The 19,150-nt window shown below is 40.9% G+C and overlaps 1 protein-coding gene across 3 annotated transcripts in view; it reads right to left on the reverse strand.

Annotated features, from left to right (window-relative positions):
- Nucleotides 1–17,692, reverse strand: part of ACSM3 (acyl-CoA synthetase medium chain family member 3) — a 62,049-nt gene extending 44,357 nt beyond the window's left edge. For all 3 annotated transcript variants that reach the window (XM_068969073.1, XM_068969072.1, XM_068969071.1), the window contains exons 1-3: nucleotides 17,566–17,692; nucleotides 8,428–8,696; nucleotides 7,418–7,628 (exon numbers count right to left, since the gene is read on the reverse strand). In XM_068969073.1, the coding sequence (XP_068825174.1) occupies nucleotides 7,418–7,628; nucleotides 8,428–8,628 (412 nt within the window). In that variant the 5' untranslated portion in view covers nucleotides 8,629–8,696; nucleotides 17,566–17,692. The remainder of the gene's footprint in view (nucleotides 1–7,417; nucleotides 7,629–8,427; nucleotides 8,697–17,565) is intronic.
- Nucleotides 17,693–19,150: the final 1,458 nt, after the last annotated feature.

The raw sequence follows: 19,150 nt of genomic DNA on the forward strand, positions 1-19,150 counted from the left end.
AAAAGAATGAAGGGATGGAACCAAAGCAAAAACAATACCCAGTTGTGGATGTGACTGATGATAGAAGCAAGGTTCAGTGCTGTAAAGAGCAATATTGCATAGGAACCTGAAATGTTGGGTCCATGAATCAGGGCAAATTGGAAGTGGTCAAACAGGAGATGGCAAGAGTGAACATCAACATTCTAGGAATCAGTGAACTAAAATGGACTGGAATGGGTGAATTTAACTCAGATGACCATTATATCTACTACTGTGGGCAGGAATCCCTAAGAAGACATGGAGTAGCCATTATGGTCAACAAAAGAGTCTGAAATGCAGTACTTGGATGCAATCTCAAAAATGACAGAATGATCTCTGTTCATTTCTGAGGCAAACCATTCAATATCACAGTAATCCAAGCCTGTGCCCAAACCAGTAATGCTGAAAAAGCTGAAGTTGAATGGTTCTATGAAGACCTATAAGACTGTTTAGAACTAACACCCAAAAAAGATGTCCTTTTCATTATAGGGGACTGGAATGCAAAAGTAGGAAGTCAAGAAACACCTGGAGTAACAGGCAAATTTGGCCTTGGAATACAGAATGAAGCAGGGCAAAGACTAATAGAGTTTTGCCAAGAAAATGCACTGGTCATAGCAAACACCCTCTTCCAACAACACAAGAGAAGACTCTACACATGGACATCACCAGATGATCAACACCTAAATCAGATTGATTATATTCTTGGCAGCCAAAGATGGAGAAGCTCTATACAGTCAAAAAAACAAGACCGGGAGCTGACTGTGGCTCAGATCATGAACTCCTTATTGCCAAATTCAGACTTAAATTGAAGAAAGTAGGGAAAACCACTAGACCTTACAGGTATGACCTAACTCAAATCCCTTATACAGTGGAAGTGAGAAATGGATTTAAGGGACTAGATCTGATAGACAGAGTGCCTGATGAACTATGGATGGAGGTTCATGACATTGCACAGGAGACAGGGATCAAGACCATCCCCAAGAAAAAGAAATGCAAAAAAGAAAAATGGCTGTCTGAGGAGGCCTTACAAATAGCTGTGAAAAGAAGAGAAGTGAAAAGCAAAGGAGAAAAGGAAAGATATAAGTATCTGAATGCAGAGTTCCAAAGAATAGCAAGGAAAGATAAGAAAGCCTTCCTCAGCGATCAATGCAAAGAAATAGAGGGAAACAACAGAATGGTTGTTTTCTAGAGACTAGAAAAGATCTAGAAAACTAGATCTTTAAAAGATCTAATCTTTAAAAGTCTTTGAAAGATCTCGTCTTTAAAAGTCCTTAAAAGACTAGAGATCTCTTCAAGAAAATTCAAGATACCAAGGGAACATTTCATGCAAAGATGGGCTTGATAAAGGACAGAAATGGTATGGACTTAACAGAAGCAGAAGATATTAAGAAGAAGTGGCAAGAATACACAGAAGAACTGTACAAAAAAGATTCACGACCAAGATAATCATGATGGTGTGATCACTCACCTAGACCCAGACATCCTGGAATGTCAAGTCAAGTGGGCCTTAGAAAGCATCACTACGAACAAAGCTAGTGAAGGTGATGGAATTCCAGTAGAGCTATTTCAAATCCTGAAAGATGATGCTGTGAAAGTGCTGCACTCAATATGCCAGCAAATTTGGAAAACTCAGCAGTGGCCACAGGACTGGAAAAGGTCAGTTTTCATTCCAGTCCCAAAGAAAGGCAATGCAAAAGAATGCTCAGACTACCACACAGTTGCACTCATCTCACACACTAATAAAGTAATGCTCAAAATTCTCCAAGCCAGGCTTCAGCAATATGTGAACCGTGAACTTCCAGACGTTCAAGCTGGTTTTAGAAAAGGCAGAGGAACCAGACATCAAATTGCCAACATCTTCTAGATCGTTGAAAAAGCCAGAGAGTTCCAGGAAAACATCTCTTTCTGCTTTATTGACTATGCCAAAGCCTTTGACTGTGTGGATCACAATAAACTGTGGAAAATTCTGAAAGAGATGGGAATACCAGACTGCCTGACCTGCCTCTTGAGAAACCTGTATGCAGGTCAGGAAGCAACAGTTAGAACTGGACATGGAACAACAGACTGGTTTCAAATTGGAAAGGGAGTACATCAAGGCTGTATATTGTCACCCTGCTTATTTAACTTCTATGCAGAGTACATTATGAGAAACGCTGGACTGGAAGAAGCACAAGCTGGAATCAAGATTTCCAGAGAAATATCAATAACCTCAGATATGCAGATGACACCACCCTTATGGCAGAAAGTGAATAGGAACTAAAGAGCCCCTTGATGGCAGTGAAAGAGGAGAGTGAAAAAGTTGGCCTAAAGCTCAACATCCAGAAAACTAAGATCATGGCATCTGGTCCCATCACTTCATGGCAAATAGATGGTGAAACAGTGGAAACAGTGTCAGACTTTAATTTGGGGGGCTTCAAAATCACTGCAGATAGTGATTACAGCCATGAAATTAAAAGACACTTACTCCTTGGAAGGAAGGTTATGACCAACCTAGATAGCATATTGAAAAGCAGAGACATTACTTTACCAACAAAGGTCCATCTAGTCAAGGCTATGGTTTTTCCAGTAGTCATGTATGGATGTGAGAGTTGGACTGTGAAGAAAGCTGAGCACCAAAGAATTGATGCTTTTGAACTGTGATGTTGGAGAAGACTCTTGAGAGTCCCTTGGACTGTAAGGAGATCCAACCAGTCCATCCTAAAGGAGATCAGCCCTGGGTGTTCATTGGAAGGACTGATGCTAAAGCTGAAACTCCAGTACTTTGGCCACCTCATGTGAAGAGTTGACTCATGGGAAAAAAAACCCTTATGCTAGGAGGGATTGGGGGCAGGAGGAGAAGGGGACAACAGAGGATGAGATGGGGGACGACAGAGGATGAGATGGCTGGATGGCATCACCGATTCAATGGACATGAGTTTGAGTAAACTCCAGGAGTTGGTGATGGACAGGGAGGCCTGGCATGCAGAGATTCATTGGTTTGCACAGAGTCAGACACTACTGACCCTCTGAACTGAACTGAAGTGATGAGAATGACTAATGACTATGTTGATTATATTCTTTGCAGCCAGAGATGGAGAAGCTCTATACAGTGAGCAAAAATAAGACCAGAAGCTGACTGTGCTCAGATCATGAACTCCTTATTGCAAAATTCAGACTTAAATTGAACAAAGTAGGGAAAACCACTACACCATTCAGATATGACCTAAATGCAATCCGTCAGGACTATACAGTGGAAGTGGCAAATAGATTCAAGGGATTTGATCTGATAGACAGAGTGCCTGAAGAACTATGGACAGAGGTTTGTGATATTGCACAAGAGGCAGTGATCAAGACCATCTCCCCGCCCCTCCCCCCAGAAAAATGCAAAAAGGCAAAATAGTTGTCTGAGGAGGCCTGAGAAAAGAAGAGAAGCTAAAGACAAAAAGAAAAGGAGAGATAAATCCATTTGTAAGCAGAGTTCCAAAGAATAGCAAGGAGAGGTAAGAAAGGCTTCCTCAGTGATCAGTGCAAATAAATAAAGGAAAACAATAGAATGGGAAAGACTAGAGATTTCTTCAAGAAAATTAGAGATATCAAGGGAAGATTTTATGCAAAGATGGCCAAATAAAGGAAAGAAATGATATGGACCTAACAGAGCAGAAGATTTTAAGAAGTGGTGGCAAGAATACACAGAAGAACTATAAAAAAAGATCTTCATGACCCAGATAACCATGATGGTGTGATCACTCACTTAGATTCAGAAGTCAAATGGGCCTTAGGAAGCATCACTAAGAACAAATCTAGTGGAGGTGATGGAATTCCAGTTGAGCTATTTTAAATCCTAAAAGATCATGCTGTGAAAGTGCTGCACTCAATATGCCAGCAATGGAAAACTCAGCAGTGGCCACAAGACAGGAAAAGGTCCGTTTTCATTCCAATCCCTAAGAAAGGATATGCCAAAGAACATTCAAACTGCTGCACAGTTGCACTCATCTCACATGCCAGCAAAGCAATGCCCAAAATTCTCTAAGCCAGGCTTCAAAAGTATGTGAACCATGAACTTCCATATAGTCAAGCTGGTTTTAGAAAATGCAGAGGAACCAGAGATCAAATTGCCAACATCCTTCAGTTCAGTTCAGTTGCTCAGTTGTGTCCAACTCTTTGTGACCCCATGAACCACAGCTCACCAGGCCTCCCTGTCCATCACCAGCTCCCGGAGTCCACCCAAACCCGTGTCCATTGAGTCGGTGATGCCATCCAACCATCTCATCCTCTGCCGGCCCCTTCTCCTCCTACCCTCAATCTTTCCCAGTATCAGGGTCTTTTCGAATAAGTCAGCTCTTCGCATCAGGTGGCCAAAGTATTGGAGTTTCAGCTTCAGCATCTGTCCTTCCAATGAATATTCAAGACTGATCTCCTTTAGAATGGACTGGTTGGATCTCCTTGCAGTCCAAGGGACTCTCAAGAGTCTGCTCCAATACCACAGTTAAAAGGCATCATTTCTTCAGCATTCAGATTTCTCTATAGTCCAACTCTCACATCCATACATGACTACTGGAAACACCAGAGCCTCGACTAGACAGACCTTTGTTGACAAAGTAATGTCTCTGCTTTTCAGTATGCTGTCTAGGTTGGTCATAACTTTCCTTCTAAAGAGTAAGCATCTTTTAATTTCATGGCTGTAATCACCATCTGCAGTGATTTTAGAGCCCAGAAAAATAAAGTCAGCCACTGTTTCCACTCTTTCCCCATCTATTTGCCATGAAGTGATGGGACCAGATGCCATGATCTTAGTTTTCTGAATGTTGAGCTTTAAGCCAACTTTTTCACTCTCCTCTTTCATTTTCATCAGGAGGCTCTTTAGTTCCTGTTCACTTTCAGCCATAAGGGTGGTGTCATCTGCATATCTGAGGTTATTGATATTTCTCCTGGCAATCTTGATTCCAGCTTGTGCTTCTTCCAGCCCAGCGTTTCTCATAATATACTCTGCATAGAAGTTAAATAAGCAGGGTGACAATATACAGCCTTGATGTACTCCCTTTCCAATTTGAAACCAGTCTGTTGTTCCATGTCCAGTTCTAACTGTTGCTTCCTGACCTGCATACAGGTTTCTCAAGAGGCAAGTCAGGCAGTCTGGTATTCCCATCTCTTTCAGAATTTTCCACAGTTTATTGTGATCCACACAGTCAAAGGCTTTGGCATAGTCAACAAAACAGAAATAGATATTTTTCTGTACAGCATTGGACCATCCGTTGGAACATCGAAAAAGCAAGAGAGTTCCAGAGAAACAGCCACTTCTGCTTTATTGACTGTGCTAAAGCCTTTGACTTTGTGGATCACCACAAACCATGGAAAATTCTTAAAGACATTCGAATACCAGACCACCTTACCTGCCTCCAGAGAAATCCATATGCAAGTCAAGAGGCAACAGTTAGAACTGGACATAGGAAAACAGACTGGTTCCAAATCGGGAAAGAAATACGTCAAGGCTGTATATTGTCACCCTGCTTATTTAACTTCTATGCAGAGTACATCATGCGAAATGCAGGGCTGGATGAAGCACAAGCTGGGATCAAGATTGTCGGAAGAAATATCAATAAGTTCAGATATGCAGATGACACCACCCTTATGGCAGAAAGCAAAGAAGAACTAAAGAGCCTCTTGAGGAGAGTGAAAAAGTAGGCTTAAAACTCAGCATTCAGAAAACTAAGATCATGGCATCCAGTCCCATCATTTCATGGCAAACAGACAGGGAAACAATCGAAATAGTGAGACACTTTATTTTGGTGGGCTCCAAAATCACTCCAGATGGTGACTGCAGCCGTGAAATTAAAAGACATTTGCTCCTTGGAAGAAAAGCTTTGATCAACCAGAGAGCATGTTAAAAAGCAGAGACACTACTCTGCTAACATAGGTCCATCTAGTCAAAGCTATGATTTTTCCAGTAGTCATGTATGGATGTGAAATTTGGACCATAAAGCTGAGCGCTGAAGAATTGATACTTTTGAATTATGGCATTGGAGAAGACTTTTGAGAGTCTCTTGGACTGCAAGGAGATCAAACCAGTCAATCCTAAAGGAAATCAGTCCTGAATATTCATTGGACGGACTGATGCTGAAACTGAAACTCCAATACTTTGGCCACCTGATGCGAACAACTGACTCATTAAAAAAAGACCCTGATGCTTGGAATGATTGAAGGCAGGAGGAGAAGGGTACAACAGAGGATGAGACGGTTGGATGGCATCACTGACTCAGTGGACATGAGTCTGAGCAAGCTCCAGGAGTGATGGGCAGGGAAGCCTGGCATGCTGAAGTCCATGGGGTTCCAAAGAGTAAGACATGGCTGAGCGACCGAACTGAAATGAAATGATGAGAATGACAGCTTTATAAACAAATAGTATGCCCAGACAGTACAGTACAGGTTAAATTAGAAACATACTATTTCTTTAGGGGAGCCCAAAAAAGAAAGCACCTAGACTGGGAGATCAGGGTGATGTTGCTGAGAAAGTGACATTAGAACTGAGACTTTTAAGTTTAATAGGAGTTGTCCAAGGGATTAGGTGTGAATGAAAGACTTTCTAAGCATAGGAAATAGTGTGCACAAAATCAAGGAGACAAGAAAGATCACAAACCTTATAGGAAACTATTTGAGATGGCTGAAGAGTAGGAGTATGGGAAAACGAGAAAAACAAATGGAAGATATCTAGAGGCTTCCACAATTCACCTCAGATTTTATCTGGTAGGCAACAAAGAGTTACTAAATACTATCAAGCAACAAAATAAAAGGATAACATATGTGTTCTAGAAAGAACACTGCTGTGGAGGATGAATTGGATTGAGATGGGGTATAAACACACACAGAATCAGGAGTAGGGATTCTTTTGGGAAAATCCACTCAAAAGATAGTAAAAATGAAGTAAGGAAAGAGCAATGAAGTTGGAGAAGAGGAGGTACTTTGGAGCCATGTAGAAAGTCAAATTTATAAGATGTAAGAACTGATTAGGAAGGAGGAGTAGCAGATGCCTGGCTTAGGGCACTAGATGAATGGTAATGACCCATGAGAGGAATAAAGGTTTGACACAAGAACAAGGATGGGTTCCTTGAGTTTGTGACTGATTGAGTTGCAGATGATTGTGGATCCTATAGGAGGAGAGAAGAAGTTGGTATATAGGTGTTCAATTGTTGATTGGTATTAACTTAAATGTATTTCATTATTTAAAAAAACAAAAAACCAACTCATAGTTAGGTCAAAAGATAAGACATGTTTCCAACACATTTCTAAGGTTCTTGAGAATAATACCATGTTGTGCATAGTTCTTCAAATAATTGGCCAAAATAAATGTCTCATGTTTACTTAGATGTTCTGGAAAATCTCTCATCCACCATACTTTAAATATTGCAACACCAACACTACTAACCTGTGCGCAGACAGGCTATATTTGCAAGCCACCATTCAGGGATCCTGGGCAAAAGCAGAATTACTCGATCGCCCCTTTGCAGGCCACAGGCTTCTGTAAGTATATTTGCAAATTTCCTTGATAAATATCCTAGTTCCTCAAAACTCCATCTCACTTCTTCTCCGTTTCCATTTATCCACCAGAAGGCTGGATTGGAAGGTCTCTTCCCAGCCTGAGAAAAGACAAACCAGTCATAGATTTAAAGGTGGTTATGCAGCTAAATTCTATTTCAACTGACTTAATGTAATATTTTCTCTGAAGACAATTCACAGGTCTTTAGTTAGGACATACTTGGAGTATTTGGGAGTAACTCTGGGGTCCTTATTTCTAGATTTTAGGAGCCATGTCACTTCTTTCAGCACATGTGATTTCTCATTTAGCCTGATTATTTTTCTTTCCATAAAGGTAGAATTCTTGCATCCCTTTATATTTCTCTCAATGCTCTTTGCCTCATTTCCTACCATTTTTTTATTCTTGGATTCACATTTCATTCTTAGTACTTTATATTTATTTATTTTTAATATTTATTTATTTATTGGGCCACTTCAGGTCTTCGTTGTGGCACACAGGATCTTCACTGCAGTACACTGGATCTTCTGTTGTGGCCTGTGGCCAGCAGGCTTAGTTGCCCCATGACATGTGAGATCCATGTTCCCTGCTTTGGAAGGTGGATTCCCAACCACTGGACCAACAGGGAAGTCCCTACTCCTTTTTATTTTAAAAAAAAAATTAACCTATAATCATACATTTTTATAACCCAGGCTTTTTCAACCATGGAACTCTTGATGGTGAACCAGATGTCCTGTGCATTACAGGGTATTTAGCAACACCCCTTAGCCTCCACCGATTAGCATACACCCTCCCCCAACTCATAGCAACAAAAGGGTCTCCAGACATTACCAAATGTCCCCTGGGGGGAAAAAATCACTCTCAGTTAAGAAACTGCAGTCTGACTGGTCCTTGCTCCATACCTTTTCCATATTGGTCCATTGGTCCAGGACATCTTTGGCAAAGTTGAAATACTCTGGGATCTCTAGTTTAAAGTCCTGTTTCATGGATTCATAGTTGGAGAAATTCTGAGGGGTCACGGTTCTGTAATCTTTATGCAATGCTCTCATAGAGCCAGGAATTGCTAGGCACTGAAAATATTTGGCACAAAGTAATATCTTCATGGTGACAAGGGCTAACGTCAGTCTGGCTAAGTATTTTAGCACCCAGAATTTCTACAGATACAATCCATCTAAAAGACAAGCAAAAAGACATGCATTTGTTTCAGACATATCCCCAAGCAGCCAAGTTTTATTATTATTAATCATCATATAGTACTATTTTCTGAGAACTCACTATGTCCCAAATACTGTGCGCAATGCTTTACTTACATACAATTTATCATTAACTCTTCAGAGTAACCCTGTAAAGTGGATGCTATTATCGTCTCTGCAGATGGAGAATATGATGAGTAAAAGGTTGTCTCAGTCGTCTCTGGTTTAAACAACAGATAATTATTTCTCACAGTTCTGGAGGCTAGGGAGTCCTAGATCAAGCTGCTGGCTGGTTCAGTTATCCCATGAGGGCTCTGTTCCTAGCTTGCAGATGGTTGCTGTCCCTCTGTGATCTCACATGATGGAGAGAGAGAGAGAACCCTGCTCTCTCTTCCTCTTCTTGGAAGATACTAATCCCATCAGGGGCCTCACTGTCATGACCTCATCTAAACCTAATTATCTACCAAAGGCCCCATCCCCAAATACCATCACATTGGAGGTCAAAGCTTTAACATAAGAACTGTTTTGAACTGGGATAACATTCAGTCTGTAACAGATGCATTGATTGGGTTTGAACCTAGAACTGTCTCATTCCAGCCCATTCTTCTGATGAGTAAGGGCTAGTGCCTCCCATATACATTTCTAAAAAAGAAAAGATCTGGGTCATCCAGTTACTCTCAATGAAAGCAAGGAGTTAAGCTTTTAATCTCTTTCATCTAAGGATTTCAAAAGGAGTGTAGAGATGTTAAGGAGAATTCTTCACAGTGGATAATCCATAGATGAAGAAACAGGTAGCAAAGTACCAGTTACTCATGAAAGCACTGTCAAAAGTCCTCTAGTTTAAAGACTATAATTCCCACACTCCAGATAGGAGCCAACACTACCTTCAGGCTTGGAGCTGCATTTACCAGATATATGAAAATAGAGTTTAGCCTTTTGTAGGAGAGGCCTCTCTGGGCCAGCCAGCCCTCCCTCCTTCTGTGGGAAATCATTTGATCACAATATCATTTATTTGGCTGAGGTCTCATAATTGAGGCTATTTAAAAACAGTTTTAGGGACTAAGGGTTTTCTTTATACTTTCTGTAATCTTCCAAATTTCCTGCAATCAAACACTACTTTCACAATCATTGCTGCTAAGTAACTTCAGTCTTGTCTGACTCTGTGCAACCCCATGGACGGCAGCCCACCAGGCTCCCCAGTCCCTGGGATTCTCCAGGCAATAACACTGGCCTGGGTTGCCAGTTCCTTCTCCAATGCATGAAAGTGAAAGTGAAGTCGCTCAATCGTGTCCGACTCTTAGCGACCCCATGAACTGCAGCCTACCAGGCTCCTCTGTCCATGGGATTCTCCCGGCAAGAGTACTAGAGCGAATCACCATTGCCTTCTCTGGCTCACAATCATTAAATCATCATTTTTAGCTTCAATTCTAACTTTACAGTATGTAAGGCAGAGTAGCTGTGTGGAAGCATTTATGTATTGATATATTTCCAAACAATGATTAATAATGGATGCCAGCCATACATTTAACCCTAAATGGACCTGGCAATTAGGCATCATATTGTTGCACTCAATGCATCCTCATAGTTACTTAATATAATGATTTATTATGATAATAAAGATATTAATTCAACAAATATTTCACTGAGATTTACTGTAAGCCAAGGAGACCTGGGTACTTCATCTGACCCTTTGATCTATTTGTGTGCAGACCTGACAAGGGAATGAGAATAAGCCCTTTGAAATCATCTGATTTAAACCTCCTCATTTTTCACCTGCAAAGAAAACAGGATCCCACAGAAGGGAAGCAACTTGCATTAATGTGATATGAGAATTAGGACTAGAATGTTGGTCTACAGATCAATGGGATTTCATTCGAACAGTGCTTCTCAAACCTGGCTATATAATTGAATCATGAGGAAAGTTTTATAAATGTACTGATGCCTGAGTCTTAATTAAATCAGAATCTTTGGGGTTAGTGTTGTAGCCACGCGTTCCAGGAAACAAACTCACTCAGAAGGACAATGCAGATAATGGAGTGCAGTTTATTACACCAGCGGGCCGAAGGCAGAATCTCCTCTTAGCCAAGGACCCCGACCAGTTTTTGTGAAAACCTTATATACCCTAAGTGTACTTGCTCAAACCCACCTCCCCAAATTCCTTGAAACTAGTCTGGACAAGGTAAAAGAGAGATACGATCAAAGTTAACCCATGATTCACGTGTCACAAGACTAGATAAACAATGGATATTTATCAATAGGCCTGTGGTCATATCCCGATAAACATAATGGAATTTACCATTTTGCTCTGTTACAGAAATAATTAGCATATTCTTTTAGGCAACGGAGAGTCCAAGTACAAGTCCTGAGGCTCTTTTATCTGGGGGTCTGGTTTTCCATTGGTATGCCATTTCTATAGACACCGGGCACAAAGTTCAGAGTCCATTGGGAGGGTGATCATGCATGTAGCCTAATGTTCGCAGCCTGGCCTAAGATGGAGTCCAGCTCTGTTTCCTTCTTCATTAGGGCCTGGGAATCATAATTTTAAAAATTTCCTCAGAGGATTCTGCTGTGCAACCAAGGCAGAGAGTCACTGATTTGGAGGTTATGATCCATGAACAATCAATATCAGCATCACCTGGAACCTTATTAGAAATACCCATTTTCAGACCCCAGTTTCACATTTTACCAATGAAGAGACTAGTAGAATCACCCTCAGAGAGTTGTCCCAAAGATGAAATGAGACAAAATGCTTATCATGGTGTCTAGCATATTACTATCCTTTAGCTCAGGAGTCAGCAAACTTTTTCTGTACAGGGTCAAATAATAAATACTTTAGGCTTTGTGGGCCATTTGGTCTCTCTTGCAACTGCTCCACTCAATTCTAGTTGAGATAGCAGCCACTGACAATACATAAATGAATAGACATAATTGTGTTACCAAAAATACTAATTATGTCTCATCATGAATTGTTATTCTGTTTTTTATTTTTCCAAATAGTTAAAAATGCAAAACTTATTCTTGGTTCACAGGTTGTACAAAAGCAAGTGGAGGGCTGGATTTAGCCCATGGGCCATAGTTTGCTAATCTTTGCACTAGAATGTAAAGTTTATGAGGGTATGGACATTGCCTATTATGTTCATGGGAATTATAATAGCATTTGGCCAGTTCAGTTCAGTTCAGTCGCTTAGTCATGTCTGACTCTTTGCGACCCCATGAATCACAGCACGCCAGGCCTCCCTGTCCATCACCAACTCCCAGAGTTCACCCAAACTCACGTACATCGAGTCAGTGATGCCATCCAGCCATCTCATCCTCTGTCATCCCCTTCTCCTCCTGCCCCCAATCCCTCCCAGCATCAGAGTCTTTTCCAATGAGTCAACTCTTCGCATGAGGTGGCCAAAGTACTGGAGTTTCAGCTTTAGCATCATTCCTTCCAAAGAACACCCACGGCTGATCTCCTTTAGAATGGACTGGTTGGATCTCCTTGCAGTCCAAGGGACTCTCAAGAATTTTCTCCAACACCACAGTTCAAAAGCATCAATTCTTCAGTGCTCAGCTTTCTTCACAGTCCAACTCTCACATCCATACATGACCACTGGAAAAACCATAGCCTTGACAAGATGGACCTTTGTTGGCAAAGTAATGTCTCTGCTTTTCAATATGCTATCTAGGTTGGTCATAACTTTTCTTTCAAAGAGTAAGTGTCTTTTAATTTCATGGCTGAGCATTTGGCCAGAGTAAGTGCTAAATAAATATCTGTTGAATGGATAAATGACTTATTCAGAAGGCAGAAACTTTAAACACAGTGGGGTTTTTTTTTTTCCCCAGTAACTCAGAACTGTCCAATGGATTACAAAGAATCAGGCAAGACTGAGCACACACACACACACATACACACACACATACACACAACATAGCAGAATTATAGTAGGCCTGAGAAGGGCCTCTCCTACTTTAACCAGAATTGTGTGACAACTTGCACTGTTCATGTGCAACTAATTTAGATTAATTTAAATACTATTTGAAAATTAGTTCTTTAGCCACACTAGCTACATTTCATGGAGAACACATTGGCAAACCACTCCAGTACTCTTGCCTGGAGAATCCGATGGGCGGAGGAGCCTGGTAGGCTGCAGTCCATGGGGTTGCTAAGAGTTGGACATGACCGAGCTACTTCACTTTCACTTTTCACTTTCATGCATTGGAGAAGGAAATGGCAACCCACTCCAGTGTTCTTGCCTGGAGAATCCCAGGGATGAGGGAGCCTGGTGGCTGCCATCTATGGGGTCACACAGAGTCAGACATGGCTGAAGTGACTTAGCAGCAGCAGCAGCAGCAACTACATTTCAAGTGCCCAATAGCCACATGTGGCCAGTGGCTACCATACATATATCAGTGCAATCACAAAACATTTCTATCATTGCAGAAAATTCTTGTTGATAGTGCTAACCTATATTGATAATAGCTCAGAACTGGAGTGATATGAAACATTAATATACAGGAAACTTGAGAGGAAGTGTTCCCAAGATAAGATTTTTCTAAAAGTTCTGCTGCTGCTAAGTCACTTCAGTCATGTCCGACTCTGTGCGACCCCATAGACGGCAGCCCACCAGGCTCCCCCGCCCCTGAGATTCTCCAGGCAAGAACACTAGAGTGGACTGCCATTTCCTTCTCCAATGCCCGAAAGTAAAAAGTCAAAGTGAAGTCACTCAGTCGTGTCCGACCCTCAGCGACCCCATGGACTGCAGCCTACCAGGCTTCTCCATCCATGGAATTTTCCAGGCAAGAGTACTGGAGTGGGGTGCCATTGCCTTCTTCTAAAAGTTTAGGCTTAGTAAATTATTTACTCATCACTTTCCTCTTGTCTGAAGCTGTGTGAGGAAAAGTGTTAACTATTAACTAGAGATCCCTTGGCAGTTCTCTTAGGCTCTAAAAGAGGCTGCTTTTTAGAACAGAAATGAACCCCTGAATCTTCAAACATCATTCTCTTTGGCAGTGAGGGTTGAGTGGAAGGAACAAACCTTTTCTGTTATTTGCTGGCAAGTTATATTCTGCACATTTTGCAGCTCTCTTCCTTCTTACAGAATTAACAATGTTTCCTTCGATGGGAAGGAAACAGTTAAGTAGTCAACACTAAGTTTTGGCAACCTGGTTCCAGTATTCTTGCCTGAGAAATCCTATGGATGGAGAAACCTGGCAGCTACAGTCCATTAGGCCACAGAGAGTGGGACATGACTGAGAGACTGAGCACAGCACAACACTATATTTAGTACTGTAACCTTGTTTTTAATTTTGGAGGATAATACCTTCAAATGATTTAAAAAATTATAAAAGGTACACAGTGAAAAATCTGCCTTCCACCCCATCAAATAGCTGCCCAGTTTCAGTTCAGTTCAGTCACTCAGTCGTGTCCAAATCTTTGTGAACACATGGACTGCAGCACGCCAGGCCTCCCTGTCCATTACCAACTCCCGGAGCTTACCCAAAATCATGTCCATCGAGTTGGGTCATGCCATCCAACCATCTCATCCTCTGTCGTTCCCTTCTCCTCCTGCCACCAATCTTTTCCAGCATCAGGGTCCTTTCTAGTGAGTGAGTCAGTTGCTCACATCAAGTGGAGTTTCAGTTTCAGCATCAGTCCTTCCAATGAATATTCAGGACTGATTTCCTTTAGGATAGACTGGTTGAATCTCCTTGCAGTCCAAGAAACTCTCAAGTCTTTTCCAACACCATGGTTCAAAAGCATCAATTCTTTGGCGCTCAGCTTTCTTTATGGTCTAACTTTCACATCCACACAAGACTACTGGAAAAATCATAGCTTTGACTAGACGGGCCTTTGTTGGCAAAGTAATGTCTCTACTTTTAATATCCTCTCTAGGTTGATGATAACTTTCCTTCCAAGGAGTAAGCGTCTTTTAATTTCGTGGCTGCAATCACCATCTGCAGTGATTTTGGAGCCCCCCAAAATAAAGTCTCTCACTGTTTCCATTGTTTCCCCATCGATTTGTCATGAAGTGACAGGACTGGATGCCATGATCTTAGTTTTCTGAATGTTGAGTTTTAAGCCTACTTTTTCATGCTCCTCTTTCACTTTCATCAAGAGTCTCTTTAGTTCTTCGCTTTCTGCCGTAAGGGTGGTGTCATCTGCATATCTGAGGTTATTAATATTTCTCCCAGAAATCTTGATTCCAGCTTATACTTCATCCAGCCCATCATTTCACATGATGCATATAAGTAAAATAAGCAGGGTGACAATATATAGCCTTGATGTACTCCTTTCCCTATTTGGATCCAGTCTGTTATTTCATGTCCAATTCTAACTGTTGCTTCTTGACCTGCATATAGATTTCTCAGGAGGCAGGTCAGATGGTCTGGTACTACCATCTCTTGAAGAATTTTCCAGTTTGTTGTTATCCACAGTCAAAGGCTTTGGCATAGTCAATAAAGCAGAAGTAGATGTTTCTCTGGAATTCTCTTGATTTTTCTGTGATCCAGTGGATGTTGGCAATTTGATCTCTGTTTCCTCTGCCTTTTCTAAAACCAGCTTGAACATCCAGAAGTTCTTGATCCACATATTGTTGAAGCCAGGCTTGGAGAATTTTGAGCATTACTCTGCTGGTGTGTGAGATGAGTGCAATTGTGCAATAGTTTGAACATTCTCTGGCATTGCCTTTCTTTGAGATTGAATGAAAACTGACCTTTTCCAGTCCTGTGGCCACTGCTGAGTTTTCCAAATTTGCTGGCATATTGAGTGCAACACTTTCACAGCATCATCTTTCAGGTTTTGAAATAGCTCAACTGGAATTCCATCACCTCTACTAGCTTTGTTTCTAGTGATGTTTCGTAAGCCCCACTTGACTTTGCATTCCAGGATGTCTGGCTCTAGGTGAGTAATCACACCATTGTGATCTATCTGGCTTGCGAAGATCTTTTCTGTATAGTTCTGTGTATTCTCTCCACCTCTTCTTAATATCTGCTGCTTCTGTTAGGTCCATACCATTCCTGTCCTTTATTGTGACCATCTTTGCATGAAATGTTCCCTTGGTATCTCTAATTTTCTGAAGAGATCTCTAGTCTTTCCCATTCTATTGTTTTCCTCTATTTCCTTGCATTGATCACTGAGGAAAGCTTTCTTATCTCTCCTCGATATTCTTTGGTACTCTGCATTTGAATGAGTATATCTTTCCTTTTCTCCTTTGCCCTTAGCTTCTTTTCTCCTCTCAGCTATTTGTAAGGCTTCTTTGGACAACCATTTTGCCTTTTTGCATTTCTTTTTCTTGGGGATGGTCTTTATCATCCCATCCTTATTCCCTCAGAAAACCCTATTATTATTTCTATGTATTTTTCAAAGTTTCTTTATATATATTTAAGCAAATGACTATAGTTTCTTTTTTCTCCACCACTTCTATACCACATGTAGTCCAGAATACACATGATTTTGTCCATAATTTTTTTTTTTTTTTTTTTGTAATACAACTTTGGAGTTTTCTGTATCTGTGCACAGGTCTTCCTTATTTTGCTTTTTTGTTTTAAATAGCTGTATGGCATTCCAGAACAGCTGTACTATAGTATCTTAAGCCAGTCCCCTATCAATCTTCATTTGGACTGTTTCCATTATTTTGCAAATAAAGTGAAAATTTCCAACAATTTTCTCCTCTGCATTCAGAATCCTTCAAACATATGTTGAAAAGAAAATTGGCCAGGCATTTGGAGCTTAAAATGGCCTAATCATTTCGTTCTACCAAAAAGAAAATCCCAACATCTTTTTCACCAAAACTAAGACCACCTTTTCCCCAACAAAGTTCTTTTCCTATGTTTTCAGTGATTTTAACTTTTCATAATGTCCATTTTCTAGGCTTTTAGTATTCTCTGTAGGTAACAGAGCTGAGATAAGTTTCCCAGTGTGAGCCTGGATTTTTATAATGAGCCGTAGAAAACTCTTGTAATAAAGATAGTACCATTTCTGGCCAGATTTTAACTTTTCATAACGTCCATTTTCTAGGCTTTTAGTATTCTTTATAGGTGATAGAGCTAAGTTTCCCAGTGTGAGCCTGGATTTTCATAAGGAGCCATAGAAAACTCTTGTAATAAAGACATTACCACTTCTGGCCAGATGAACTTTTCAGGGCCTCATCTGCAGTGTAGCCTCTACATCCATATAAGCTGCAGTGCCAAGAGAGTTTTCACCACCCCACATCTCCATAACTATCTTTCCTATCAAGTAATCCAAGCAATAATGGTAGCTTGGCATATATAGCCTGAAAGCAAGGTAAAATCCCTACTATTTTCCCCAACCTAACAAGATCCTACCTTAAAACTTCTATACAGAGTTTTTAGATCTACGCTTGACCACATAGCAGAGAAAAGTGGCTGCCCCCAGGTTATTTCCTTGAGTTTGCATGCATGTTTCCTAAAAGTTCCTAGAAAAAGTTTGCATACTTCCTGGATGATGCAGAAGATGGATTCTTATTTGCCACTGAGCAGGGCAGGGAACTAAGTAGTACAGTGAAAAACTCAGCTGCTACTTGGACTCAACTGAATTTTAAAAAAAAAACATTTTAAGAAATTAACAAATGAACATAGTTTTAAAAAAATTAAATAGCAATCAAAGCTTAAAATGAAAAACTTAGCTGCTATGTTTGTAGCCTTTTTGTGTACATACTCCTGGTCACTTACTCGATAGTATTACACGATCACTGACAAATTCTGATAGAAACACCCCAGCTGCCCACGATTTCAGTGAAACCATTTTTGATTTGTTGGTCTTGTTTGTTTGCTATCTTTGTTTAAAAGTACATGTGCCAGCCCAGCAAACCTTACTTAGAAGACAGATAAGGTGGTACTCACTCAAGTGGCAGCTTCCGACACAGCTGGAGATGACGGATGGCGGCAGACTTATTTCCTAGAGGAGGATCCCTGAAACTTGAACTCTTGCATCTGCTTTGGTGGTGGTAATAACCAAAAGAAGAGAGAATAGCCTGACAGTTGGAAAAGGTTAAATTATGCTCAGAAGTGTTTTGCTTGGATTGGTGAAGACATTCTGGAGGGAGGAGCAAACTTTCTGGGCTAAGTTTACACTGTAAGTTTACACAATCCCCTGAGGTTACTTATCCCTTTTATAGTTAATAATTTACACACACCACAGGCTTTTGCAGGAATGGGAAAATAATGTATTTATTAGAGGGAAAATGTCCATGGAGTTGCTGGAGGGGTTAGTTTCATAAAGGGATTGAGGGAATTTTCTCTCAGAAGAAGGAAAGAAAAAAGGGTGAAAGAAAACAAAGCGGTTTTGAATAGAAAGGAAAGAAATTAAGGTATAGGTTGCTCTAGGTCTCAGTGAACCAGTTGCTATGTTTATTTTTGGACCTGTTGAACCGGTCAGGACTAAGAATAAATCGTATCAGCTTGCTCTTCTGGTTACATCCTTCAACACTTTCTAGTTCATGCCAGGTAAAAATTCAAGTCTTTACACGGACTACAGGAAATTGCATGATCTGGCATAGGGTCCTTTCTGACCCACTGCCCTCTCTTTTTCTCCCTCACTCTGCTTGCAGCCACATCAGCCCCCTTACTTTTCTTGTAACATACATGTTCCAGCCTTTGGATCTTTGAACTTAGAGTTTCCACTGCCTAGAACACTCTTCCCTGGACTATTGCCTTCACCAAATCCCTCTTTTATGAGATGTCCTCTCAAAGAGGTCTTCCCTTACCACATTTTCTAAAATAGCATCCTTCATTTTTGTCTCTTTACCCTGTTTTAACTTTTTACATCTCTTACTACCACCCTTAGAAAGAAAGGAAGTGAAGTCGCTCAGTCGTGTCCAACTCTTTGTGACGCCATGGACTGTAGCCTACCAGGCTCCTCTGTCCATGGGATTCTCCAGGCAATAGTACTGGAGTGGATTGCCATTCCCTTCTCCAGGGGATCTTCCCGACCCGGGGATCGAACCCAGGTCTCCCACATTGTAGACAGGCGCTTTACCGGCTGAGTAAGCAATTCTTTTTTCTATGGATGCATCATTATCATCTAGAACAGTTGTTGGCAAATTTTAGGCATTCAAGAAATATTTGATGGGAAGATGAAAAGATAAATGACTCGGTTACACATGACAAAAACGGGACTCTGCTGGCAGTCCAGTAGTTAAGACTTTGCTTTCCAAGGTAGAGGGTGAGGGTTCGATCCCTGGTCGGGGAGCTAAGATCTCACATGCCTCATGGCCCCGAAATCAGAACATAGACAACAGAAGAAGCATTGTAACACATGACAAAAACCCAAATCAAATTCACTTAAACAAGATGAGGAATTTATTTGTCCCTTTTTAGTTCTAGGAGTTTGTTGTTGTTGTTGTTGATTCCTTGGGATTTTCCCTGTAGATAATTATTTCATCTACAAGTATGGACAGGTTTACTTCTTCCTTTCAGATATACGCAT

The sequence above is a fragment of the Capricornis sumatraensis genome, chromosome 3 (assembly GCF_032405125.1).
Source record: "Capricornis sumatraensis isolate serow.1 chromosome 3, serow.2, whole genome shotgun sequence".
NCBI classification, from domain to species: domain Eukaryota; kingdom Metazoa; phylum Chordata; class Mammalia; order Artiodactyla; family Bovidae; genus Capricornis; species Capricornis sumatraensis.